General features: G+C 55.3%; 2 protein-coding genes and 1 pseudogene across 2 annotated transcripts; all 3 read left to right on the plus strand.

The window, feature by feature from the left end:
- The first annotated feature begins 2,732 nt into the window (after nucleotides 1–2,732).
- On the plus strand, nucleotides 2,733–3,482 carry LOC149356483 (DNA (cytosine-5)-methyltransferase 1-like). The gene has a single exon (XM_089576356.1). It carries the CDS (start codon nucleotides 2,733–2,735, stop codon nucleotides 3,480–3,482), a length of 750 nt encoding a protein of 249 aa, XP_089432482.1.
- Nucleotides 3,334–12,044, plus strand: LOC149356484 (uncharacterized; annotated as a pseudogene).
- LOC149356485 (uncharacterized) lies at nucleotides 5,014–10,809 on the plus strand. The gene is made up of 2 exons (XM_089577783.1): nucleotides 5,014–5,073; nucleotides 10,223–10,809. The coding sequence occupies exon 2, from the start codon at nucleotides 10,224–10,226 to the stop codon at nucleotides 10,710–10,712; it is 489 nt and encodes a 162-aa protein (XP_089433909.1). The 5' UTR covers nucleotides 5,014–5,073; nucleotide 10,223; the 3' UTR covers nucleotides 10,713–10,809.
- Nucleotides 12,045–12,523: the final 479 nt, after the last annotated feature.

The following is a 12,523-nucleotide window of genomic DNA, read 5'->3' on the forward strand; positions in this document are numbered from 1 at the left end:
CCACATGCAGACTGACCTGATTGACTGCTGCACAGGCCGGATTCTTCGAGACCAGCCGATGCGGGTATTTTGGGAACGCTTTGAAAGCTTGCACAAACGCATGAAGGACAGAGATGGAGAGTACATGATACTCAAGTTGAAGGACTGGCCACCCAGCGATGACTTCAGTGATGTGCTCCCAAGCAGGTTTGCTGATCTCATGAAAGCTCTGCATGTTCAGCAGTGGTTGCAGGTGCACATAATGCTCAGAGATTTTATGCGAAGAAATTCACTTCATGAGCTGAAAAGTCCTTGAGTGAGATTTTTATTACGGTGTTCTAGATGTGCTGCAGAAGACACACATATAAAGAGAAATTCTGTTCACTGTAGCTGTACTACTCGTGCACACTTTAAAGGTGTATATATTTAGCACGTGCATGAGTTGCTTACTAATTGTTTTCGTACCTGCACTCGGGAGCAAATTTATCCTTGTCAACCAAAACTTCCGCACCAATACCATACCGGCATAGCAAGAGAAGCAATTAATTACTTTTTACTCACTCAGATGTGACACACGTCAGTAGTGTAAAATGTCGACGCACAGATCAGTCGCAAAAGATCAGCTAGGATGAAATGCGCCGTTGTGATCCGATGCCAGCACCAGGAGCGTATGACGAACAGAGACCCCGCCGACGCTACGTTGTTCAAGCGCTTAGTAAAAGAAAGGTATCCAAAAAAAACCGCGCAGCTCACCGCTACACTCCTACACCTCCCTCCCCGCAAACACGCACCTAGACACAGAGCGGCGCACAGGTGCGGTGAACCTTTTCCGACGCCAGGCCGAGAAAGACGACATTGCGCGCCGTTTATAACGCAGCGCACCGTCCGCCTCCGGCTACCGTACACAGGCCGTGTGGCCTTCGAAACGCAGCTCAGCAACGTCGAGAGCGGCTTCACGTTTCGGTGCGGTTTGGTGAGGTGCAAAAGTTCGCTGATAAAAACATTCAACGCTTCTTCGCGTGTCGAAGCGCGGTTCCGGAGTGCCACCTTTTCGCGAGATTCATTTCAATGCATCGATCGCTCCGCGTAACGACACCGAGTTTGACGTACAAAATATCAAATGAGCGGTTATTCGCCGCATTTAAAAACAATCCTAGATGCGTGCGTAACGTCACGACGCGAGGCATGTAGACTTTAACACGCAAGGCCGAACACACCGTGCCGAAAGCCCGTCCACCGCCACCGAGAAACACTCGGGGCCCTAGCAACAACGACGCCATACGCCGTTGCTAGTGGCCCGAGTTTTTTTAGCAACAACGACAACGTTGCTAGGGGCCTGACTTTTTAAGCCTAAATTTTGACGTCACTTCCGCCACATTCTCGCCAATGCATTGGGAATGCGAAGGGCCTCTCCTGAGTTTTCCTTCCTCCATGTCTCCATGGATCAGAAAAGGTGTTGATCACTAACTGACTAGGTCTAGGAGGTCCTTTACCGAATACCACAGTATTCAGACATTTGAACTGAACCCTTACTGGGACAGCTGCTAAAGAGTGTTCAGGCCTCCTTGACAATTACACAGGAGTTCGCAACAATGCCAACACCACCCCCCGCCGGTGCCAACATTATCTAAAGATTTTTCACTGTGTTGTTTAACAGTGTTCCTTGAACACAAACTAAGTGTCATCGCTGCTCCTCTTATAATATAGACATATCATCATAGTGATGTCTCATGCCACGACAGGTCCACTGCATCAATGAAACGGCCACATTTATGCATGACAGTGTGGGTGCAGGATAAATATGAAGAGGAACACAATTCGTACTTATAAACAAACTATGCCTTACGGACTATGCAACGTTCTTACCAGGAGTTGTGATACGGGGTTTTCCTTTGCCGCCACCACAACGGCCGCCAGAAAGGCGGCGGTCCTTCGGCGGCAAAGATGCTGGTACGGTTACCGAGACCTCTATATCCTCCACAGAGGAGCTGGCCGTTAATTCGGCGTTGCGATGGCTCGTGGCCTTCGCGCGATACTTTTCTGGTGCAGCAGCTATATCAGGCTCCGCTCTAGAAGCAGAATCTATTGGAGCAGTCTTTGGCTCCTTTGTAAGGTTGGGAGGGCAGGTCTAGCTGGGTGTTGGTGTTCTGGCCGCCCATCAGCGATGAGGCGATTGCCGATGGTGGCAAAGAAAGGCCTCCGGCGAAGATCACATGATCTTTCCTAGAAAGGACTGTCGACGGGGTTGGGGCATTGAGGTCGCACCAGGTCCAGCAGCTCCACCTGTGGGCCAACTGAAACTGAATACGGTTGCGGTTCCGGCTTCACCGCTTCAGAAAAAGTGCCCGTCTCTTCGAAGATGAATCGCTTCCTAGATTATGGGTAAGATATGTTCTCTTTTGTCTTCAAGCTAATAATTTATTTTACTGTCTTCCAAATACGGCACGACCTGGAGTGCGCGCCATGTGCGCCAGTGCAGGTGGTGTCTTTTCAGAGCCATCTACCGAGGAGCAGAAGATTGGCGCCCGCCTCGTTTCCGAAGTGGAGAAGCCGCACAGAACCCTCAACAGTGTCGACGTATACGGTGGCTGCGGGGGTCCGTCCTTCGGTCTAGCCAAGCTTGCTTAGCAAGCCCCGTGCTCGCAGTCAGCGACAACGAGCACCATTTGACCACTTTAGGCAAGAACTTCCCCGATGTGCCGACGTCTCACGCCTGTCCGTCAAAAGTGCTCAAGCAGCTCCACGCTGGCGGGATGACCGACATTCTCGGAGACATCGAGAAAGAAGATGGGAGCCCGTCCTTCGAATCTCACAAGAGCTGCCGATTTTTGCAGGGTTGTGACAAAGAGGGGCTCAGGAATTCTCAACTAGTGACTTTTCTCGGATTCTGTGCCTTCTTTGACCCTTCGTACGTCGTCCTCGTTGCCGAGAGGTGCTCCGTCCGGCACCATAACGGCGACGGCCTTACCTTGGCTCTCAAGTGCCTTCTGGACCTTGGTTATCAAAGTTCTTGCAGCATGCTGCAGGATGGCTGCTACGGTATGCCGCAGAGACACCGGCGCCTCGTCATCTTTGGGGCCAAGCGCGGCCGAGCAAAACTGCCAGCTTTTCCTTTGCCGACTCACACTTTCGAAGTGCCCGAGTGCCACCTATCATTTGCCGTGGACGGTCGCGCATACAGCAGTCCTCTGAAGTTGACCTCTGCGGCGCCGTACCAGAGAACCACCTTAAGGGATGCGATTGCCGACCTCAGTGATCCTGAGGCAAAGTTTGACAGAGGTCCGTCAGACTTCATTCGTTGTCACCAGCGGATATGCCCGATCGACTACGACTGCTACAAAAAGATGACGCCGTTGTCCCAGGCTAGTATCGCCGCCATCCCCAAGGTCGCTGGGTCGGACTGGCGCGACCTTCCCAACCGGGAGGTTGAGCTGAGCGACGGCACCCCCGCGTATCGCCTCATCTACACGCACCGCTGCTCACCGTTTATAAAGCTTTTTTAGTTTCGAAACTTCTCCTCCCGAAGCGGCCGCGTTTTGCGCCCGGCCACTGAGATGGCGCTGCAGTCGAAGTTTGCGCCACGCTCGACGCTAGCTAGCCACGCCGCGGTGCAGCAACGTTTCTGAGGCTCCGTTTGTCGTGCTCATTTGCGTCGCGTTCTTTTGTTATCAAGTGATCCTTTCGTTATGAGTTGAGTGTTTGTGCACTACGCTTCAGCAGCTTTCGGTGTGTGGTCGGGTGAGGACGCTCATGGTGTGGACCCAACCTGCAAGTAGCGTGGGCTGCCGAATGTTCTCGAGCGCCAAGTTTTGGATTTTTTCGCTGTCAGAGGGTAGGTGGTGCGCGTCATTTATGGTCTTTAGAGTGTGCTAGGACTGTCAACCAAATGCCAACGTGTTTCGTGCCGGGATGTACCAGCGGGTACCGGCGCAACACGGAGAAAAGGCACTTCTTTTCTCCGCCAACCAATCCAAATCTCCTTGCAAAATGGTCGAGAGCGATACCCCGTGCAGACAAGGTGTTGGGGAAAACATGCAAAGTGTGCGACGCCCATTTCCAAGAAGGGGATATTCTGAAGTCATATAAGCATGTAATCAACGCAGAAGTGATTGAAATCGAGCGCGGTGTATGGTCTCTAAGGAGTGATGCAATTCCTACCATATTTCCTAATCTCCTGCTGTACTTCTCGAATCGTAAACGGCGAAAATCTCCGAAAAAGAGAGCAACCGTCTCAAGAGACGCAGTGGCAACGCAGAGCGACGCTGCAGAAGATATCGATATCGAGCGAGAGCAACCAGAGCCCGTGCAAGACAGCTGCTTGCATGTTAATGAGCTGGTGGAGAAGAGTGCTTCTTTGAGGTTACCTCGTCAGTGGAGATCGGCAGCTCTTGAAGATGAAAATGGGCGCCGATCACAGATTGTTTTTTACACGGCAGGATCGGAGGCAGATGTATATACAGTACTCAAGAGTGTCGTAGTTCCCGAAGACATGAGTTATGTTGTATCTGCCCGCGGAAAACTGGTGCCGACGCTGCCCATGGATTTGGCAATCACTTCGTTAGCAGACGAAGAGGCAATTGTGCAGGTTGTACAAACTATGCAAGCCTGTCATGGTTGCACCTCTAGCAGGGGAGGAACTGTATACCACAAGCAGTGCAGTGTTCTTACTGAGGCAGAAAAAGGAGTCTGTATAAAGTGTGCGAAAATGACGAAGGACCTCAAAAGAAGAAGTGGGCTGAAACCCAAGAAAAAGGTGTGCCTTGCAGCACCTGTTTTGAGGAAGAGGCTCATTCGTGCCACTGCAGCTCGGGAGAAAATGAAGAAAGAAATTAGCGAACTCAGTGAAAAACTGAAGAAAGCGTTTTCAAGAAGTCTAGGTTGTAGGGTCTGCTCGCGGGCGAGTCAAATCTCGCGCCGTTCACCGCGGTTACCCTCGGACCCCTTCTTCCCGAGTGGGGGGGGCGGGGGGAGCGAGGCTGGGAGAAAGCCTTTATAAGGCGAGACCGGGCAGGCTCGCGGTCTCTTGCTCTTGGACCAGCCCTGCCGAAAGGACCACCTGACCCAGCTGCCACGACGACGACCGGCCCCCCTGATGTGAGAATAAACCCTTTGTACAAGACCTGCCTCGAGTGACTGCCTGTGCGCCCCCGCGCAGAGGAATTGCCCACAAATAATGGCGCCCAACGTGGGGCTTTAATTAACACCTTGTGGACGATTTCTCTGCCGATTTTGGGACGTGCAGCCAGACTCGTGGCAGGCCCTCTTTGTTCAGGGCCACGCCGGACCGATAGGGTTAAGGAGCGGGTCAGGCGGAATGTTCGCGGGGTAGCGACTTGTGTAGTGTTGTAAATTTGTTAGGGGTTTTGTGTTATTTATGTAGTTTTCGGGCGTTTTGTGTTGTGTATTTCCGCGTGTTTGTAGATAGATTGTTGTGTATGTAAATGTTCTTGTTGCCATGAGCAGTTAGCCGGTGCGGCCGGACAGTTGGCGCGAACTATGCCTCCCAGAAAGGATGTTTCAGCCACGGCTTTGGATGGCGGGGCAGCCGGTAGTGAGACGGCCGACGCGGCGGCCGTAATAGGTAAGGTGACTGAGATGTTTGCCGCATTAGCCCGTCAGCTCGGTTCGGTGGCTGGCGCCAACCAGGCCGCAGCATCGGTAGCATCGGCGACAGCATCGCGCCCGCGGATAAATATGGAGGTCCCCTCCTTTTCCGGGTACACGGACGCGAAATCAGTCCACGAGTTTTTACAACAACTCGAGGACTACCAGACGGCTCTGGGCGCCCCAGATGACGTAATGCTAGGGCAGGTCCTGCCTGTAGCACTCGTCGAGAGCGCGGCGCGATGGAGGCGCTGCCAGCCGACTTTCCAGTCGATGGCGGACTTCAAAGACCGTTTCCGCGCCGAGTTCTTGCCGCCTGATTATGAGCGCCGGATGCTGGATGAGCTCGCGTTGCGCACCCAACACCCAGAGGAAAGCCTCCTCGAGTACGTACGCGCAATGCAAGAGCTGTACAAGAGGGCAGATCCGATGGCAACCGACCGAGATCAGGTTGCGCGTGTGATCAGGCAGTGCCATCCACGCTTCAAGCCGTATCTGCGGGGCCGCAGTTTTACAAACCTCGAGGCCCTAGCGCAGGAGGCCAAGACCGTACAGGCGGATTTACTCGCCGAACTGCGCTACCGGCCGCCCCCCAGGCCGGCCGAATCGCTAGAACCGGGATGCGCATGGGATGGAGGCCGAGAATGCACGATGAGGGCTCGGCGCGCCGAGGTAATGGCCGTGGAAAATCAGGCGGAACCCCCTGTTGTCCCTCGCGCGCTTGACCCGTACGCATTCGAGCAGCGGCGTCGTGCTGGTCTCACAGGCCACGCGCGGAGCGAGCGTCGGGAATGCGCGGAGAAAGGGGAGAGCCGTCCCCAACCGCTTCGTGGAACGAGGGGTCCTCCGTCCACGCGGCGGGTGAATGACCGGCTTTGCTGGAATTGCAACCAGCCCGGCCACGTGGCACGCGAATGCCAAGCTAGGCGTATGCAGGGAAACGCCAGGCGCTGGCGGTGATGTCTGGTGGCACCGGCATTTCACCGTCAGCGGGAGAATTTCATGGTTGTCAAGGCGCTAGTCAGGAAAAGAACTCCCGCGCCGGCGACGGGGAGGCCTTTGTCCCGTTCGCCTGTAGAGCTCAGGGAGTCGTTCCGCGCTCAAGCCCTTTTATGCTAGTGCAGTTAGCGGGTCGATGCTACTCTGCACTCGTAGACACGGGCTCAACGCTGTCACTGGTCGGTGACGAGGTGTACGAGGCCTGCCGGATAGGTAACATCCGTGTCAGACCGGCCGAAACCCCGTTAAGCTTAGCAGCTGGGGCGGCAAAGGCAAAGGGAGCAGTGCGTCTTACGATGCGTTTTGACGGCAGAAAGCGGAGACATCGCTTCGTCTATCTGCCTGGCTTGTCAATACCAGTAATTCTGGGAAGGGATTTTCTCTCGAGCGAAGGCATTGTGCTCGACATGGGGGAGAATGGCTATCGTTACAGCCAGCTCGCCCCCCTCATTCCCTTCGAAAGCGCATCCTTGCCCGGCTGTCCGGCACAAAAGGTGGTTGTCCACACCTGTGCGACAGAAAGGCAGGTGAGCTCCCTCGAGACGCTGAGAGACGGTGGCCCGTTGGAAGCGATTATTGCGTCTTTCTCAGGACCCAGTAGTCAGCGCCGAAGGCTCGCGGAAACTTTACTCCCGTTTTCGGATTGCTTCACGGAGAAACCGGGCAGAACCGACCTGCTTCAGCACGAGATTCAGACGGGTGATACGCGCCCTTTCAGGTGTAACCCGAGACCGTTAAGTGCGCATAAGAGGCAGCTTCTCGACTGTGCCCTTGACGAGATGATTGATACCGGTGCGGTGAGACCCTCACAAAGTCCCTGGGCGTCACCAGTGGTTCTAGCGCCGAAGAAAGATGGATCGGTCAGGCTGTGTGTTGATTATCGTAAGCTCAACTCACTGACGCCTACGGTTGCGTACCCTTTCCAGTCGATCGAGGCTGTGATGTACGCGTTAGGGAACGCGAGGTTCTTCACAGTCCTAGATGCAAGCAGAGGGTACCTGCAGATTGAGGTGGCCGAAGGTGACATTGAGAAAACCGCATTCACCTGCCACCGCGGGCTCTTCGAATTTACTCGACTCCCGTTTGGTTTGTCTAACGCCCCGAGCACGTTCATGCGACTGATGGACATCGTGCTGGGCGATGCAAGGTTCAACTACGCCATGGCGTACCTCGACGACGTTGTGATATTCTCACAGTCGTTCGAGGAGCACCTCATTCACCTGAATTCCGTTCTCGATAGAATGAGACGTGCCGGTCTAACCATAAATCCAAAGAAAGTGCAGTTGGCATCGAAGAGAGTGAACCTCTTGGGCTTTGTCGTGGATGATGGCACACTGAGACCGAATGATGACAAACTGCAGGCAATTCTGAACTACCCCTGCCCCATGGATGTGAAAAGCTTGCAGAGGTTTTTGGGGATGGTTGCGTTCTACAGGCAATTCATCCCGCGCTGTTCGGAGCTTGCAAGGCCGCTGAACCTGCTGTTGCGTAAAGGCTCGAAGTGGGTCTGGGGCAAGGAACAGAGTGACGCATTTGTTGCCTTGGCTCGCGCGATAGCGAATACCGCTAGTCTGCGCCTCCCCGACCTGAACAAGCAGTTTGTCTTGCAGACAGACGCTAGTGACTACGGTGTTGGAGCTGTTTTGTTGCAGGAACACGAGGGCAAACTGCGCCCTGTCGCGTTCGCTAGTCGCACGCTCACATCGGCGGAGCGGAATTACTCCGTGACCGAAAAGGAATGCCTGGCGATCATGTTCGCATTGTCCAAGTTCGACATGTACCTAGACGGAGCGGTCTTCACCGTGCAGACAGATCATCAGGCATTGTCTTGGTTAAAGAGGCTCAAGAACCCCGCAGGCAGACTCGCGAGATGGGCGCTGACGTTGCAACGTTACGCGTACGCCATCGAGTACCGCCGGGGCAGCTTGAACAAGGTGGCCGATGCTTTATCGCGCGCACCATGGAATGCTGGCGGAAGCGCTTCAGAGGCGCAGCCCAGCTTTGTAAAAAGCGGCGTCACCGCTGTTGGAGAGGAAGAGAGGGCGGACGGGAGTGTCGCGCCCTGTTTGGAGAGAGAGGAGACGGACAAAGGTCCCGCACGGTGCTGTGACGGAAGGGAAACACAGCAGCTCGTGGCGGCGACCGCTCGCCTGCCTAGGAGCGAGGCAGAAAGAAATCTGTCTTGGGGAGTAGCGGTCAGTAGAGAAGAGCTGATCGAGGCCCAGAAAGCAAACGGTCTTTGCCAGCGGGTGCTGAAGGAGCTTGCGAGCAGCGCAGCTTGCACCGGGAACGCTGAGGGCAAGTACGACGCGTATCTGCTGGGCGATGATGGCTTGCTGCTCCGCTATATTCCCCAACTTGACGAGGAAGCGGCGATAGCATCCCCTTTCCGAGTCGTGGTCCCGAGAAGGTTGCGGAAACGGTTCCTGCAGTACTTCCATGACTCAGCGCTGGCAGGCCATGGCAGCGGCAGTAAGACTTACGACAAGTTATGCCGTGTCGCGACCTGGCCAGGCATGAGAAAGGATGTGCTGGGATACGCCCGTACCTGCCCGGTATGCCAAGTAGCCAAGCCTCGGGCGGGCAAGCCCGCTGGCATGATGAAGGCGGTAGTTAGCAACTACCCGTGGCAAGTGGTCGCGTACGATATCATGGGACCCCTCCCTCGGTCCGCGCGCGGAAACCAATTCATCCTGGTAATAACGGACCACTATTCCAAGTGGGTTGAGGTTTTCCCCCTTAGGAAGCTTGTGTCGGAACGAATTTGGGAAAAACTGTTGGAGACTTTCACTCGTTTCGGTTTCCCTTCCGACCTGATTACAGACAATGCTTCGTATTTCACAAGCAAAGTCTTTGTAGACTCCTGTCGGGCGCTTCAAATCCGCCACAGGAGAACGAGTCCCTACCACGCTCAGAGCAACATAACCGAGCGGGTGAATCGAAATCTGAAGAGCATGCTGGTCGCGACGACCGAGCAGCACAGAGATTGGGACGCGCGGCTGTCCGAACTGGCGTTCGCTACAAGGACAACCGTGAACAGGTCAGTGGGTATTACACCCGCTTACTTGAATTTTGGGAGAGAGATCGCTTTTCCGCTAGAGAATGCCCTACTCGACGCGGCGGGGCCTGCGCCCCCTCCGCTTTCGCAGTACGCGGCAAGGCTCCGGGAGCGCCTGGAGGCAGCGCAGCGAGCAGCCCGCGAAAACCTCGATGTGGCGCGCATGGAGCAGGCGGATCAGTACAACAAAGGTCGCCGTCACGTCGTTTTCAACACGGGCGACTTAGTACTCAAGAGAACGCACCCACTTAGTAACGCAGCGCGCGGTTTCGCCGCGTCGCTAGCGCACAAGTGGGCTGGGCCGTACGAAGTTACGGCACGGACTACGCCGCTCACCTACCAGTTGCGGTTGTTGACAAACGGCGAAACCGCCGGTCCGGTGCATGTCGCTGATTTGAAGGCTTTCCACCTTCGCAAGGACGATGGCTGCGAAGCGGTGGAAAATCAGCGCGATGCGGCGATCTCACCCCCGGGAGGACGAGCAGGTAGCGGTGCGGTTCGCAACCCACGCTACAACCTGAGGACCAGGTAGCACCCGTGTCTCTCGATCAATTATCACTCGCAGTGCTCTCGCCCTCTCAGTATGTCTTCTAGGAAGCTCCAGCGGACCGACGCCCGTGGCTCGGACTCCAGAAGGCAAGGCAGACCACCGTCGAACGGTGGCCGCCATCAAGGCGCGCCACCCGGCTGGCGGCAGGAGCCGCGCGAGTGGCGCAGGTTCCACGGCCGCGGTGGCCCCCACCGCCCGCCAAACCACATGCCTAACCACTGGAGAGCACCTCCCAGTGGTGCAGGCCAACGCAAGAGGGCCAGTGACGACCAGGCGCAGGGCCCCCCTCAGCACCCAGCCGGCGCTTCGGCCGCCGAGCAGCCGCAACCCAAGCGGCCCAGGGTCCTGCGGCACGTGGCCACCTGGACCACGGTCGCCAACGGAGCGGCCATCTCGTACTGCGCGCGGTCCAGGTGGCGGGACCAGGCGCAGCCCCTTCGCGGCGGAAAGGCGCTTGGCGGCTGCAGCGCCTTCCCCCGCTGCGCCACTGCAGAGGGGCAGCCCGGAGGAGGCGGCCCTTAGCAATCCTCCAGTCCAGCCGCCCAGACCTGCTGTCCCCGGCGGCCGAGGAGCTTTGGAGGGCGCTGCCGGCAGGGCCCCCAGCGGAGCCAGGCGCCTCGCCCCCCCAGGCGGCTCGTGAGGAGCCCGTCCAGCTAGCGGTGAGCGGCCCCCCGGCGAGCACCCCTCCCCCCTGCGACGACTCTATGGACCCGGACCCGGAGGTCATCGAACGCCTGCTGGCGGACCCCGGGACGGACGTTTGAGGGGGGGGGAGATGTAGGGTCTGCTCGCGGGCGAGTCAAATCTCGCGCCGTTCACCGCGGTTACCCTCGGACCCCTTCTTCCCGAGTGGGGGGGCGGGGGGAGCGAGGCTGGGAGAAAGCCTTTATAAGGCGAGACCGGGCAGGCTCGCGGTCTCTTGCTCTTGGACCAGCCCTGCCGAAAGGACCACCTGACCCAGCTGCCACGACGACGACCGGCCCCCCTGATGTGAGAATAAACCCTTTGTACAAGACCTGCCTCGAGTGACTGCCTGTGCGCCCCCGCGCAGAGGAATTGCCCACAAGGTGAAGTGACACAGGACCTGCCAGAAGCACAAAAGATGGTCATACAGACAGCCGTCATGCAACAAGCGGCCAAGTCGCCACGTGGGCACCGGTACAGTACAGACTGGCTTATGATCTGTCTGCTTCTGAGGCTGACAAGCCCAAAGTGTTACAGAACTCTATCTGACATGAAGATTATGCCCCTGCCAAGTGCCAACCGCCTTGTACAGCTACTGAAAGGTCTTCCATGTGACTACGGCTTAAACAAATTTGCCCTTGGTAGCATAAAACTGCATATGGCTGGCAAGCCAGAACATTACACATATGGTTGTCTAATCATCGATGAAGTGAAACTCAGGGAAGGAACCGAGATTAACAGGTCGTCCTACAAATTTGATGGCTTTGTAGATTACGGGGATATTACTAAAGTTGGCACAGACCAGCTGGAAGACCATGCACTGGTTGTTATGTTCAACCCAATGTTTGCGTCATGGGTCCAACCCATAGCAACTTTTGCAGCTAAAGGTGCAGCGCCAGGATGGGTCTTGGCAAAGGTGGTAATGAGCTCAGTGCTACAATTGCATGAACATGGTGCTCGCGTACTGGCAGTGATAAGCGATGGTGCCGAAATAACAAATCGATGTGGACACACCTCGGCATCAGTGGAAAGGTGGAGCACCCACAGTGCAAGATTGAACATCCCTGCCTTCCAGAGGGAACATTCCTCCACTTCATTTGTGACGTGCCACATATCGTGAAATGCATCCGGAATCATATGATGAAGCACAAATATGGTCAGGCAAGTTAAATAATTTCTTGGATATGCATGTCTCTTGAGTGATGACGCTGTGTAACAGAGACTTGTTCACCTATGTTTAATTACTGCACATAACGAAATGGTGTACAATAATTTGTTGCAGGTAGGTGAATACCAAGCAAATTTCCAGCACTATGAACGTCTTTTTGAGGCGGAAAAAAAAGCCGCTATAAAAGTGGTTCCTAAGTTGACTGAGCACCATGTCAAGCCACAGAAGCTCCAGACCATGAACGTTCGTCTGGCGACTCAGGTAAAGTTGGCCATTCAGTCATTGTAAACATTGTAAGCAGTTGGTGCGATAATACTGCATGCTTATACATTACATCTGTGCTTGTCAGCGTCCAGGCATTTTCAAAACTAATTTGCCACCATGTTTTTCCAAGCTTTACAAATTTCTTTTACTCTTTTTCGCTTGCAGCTCTTCAGCCGAAGTGTGTCGATTGGCCTGAAGGTCTACAGACAAATGATGG

Source organism: Amblyomma mixtum, chromosome 3 (genome assembly GCF_055824585.1).
Source record: "Amblyomma mixtum isolate Tamu chromosome 3, ASM5582458v1, whole genome shotgun sequence".
In the NCBI taxonomy this organism is placed as follows: Eukaryota; Metazoa; Arthropoda; class Arachnida; order Ixodida; family Ixodidae; genus Amblyomma; species Amblyomma mixtum.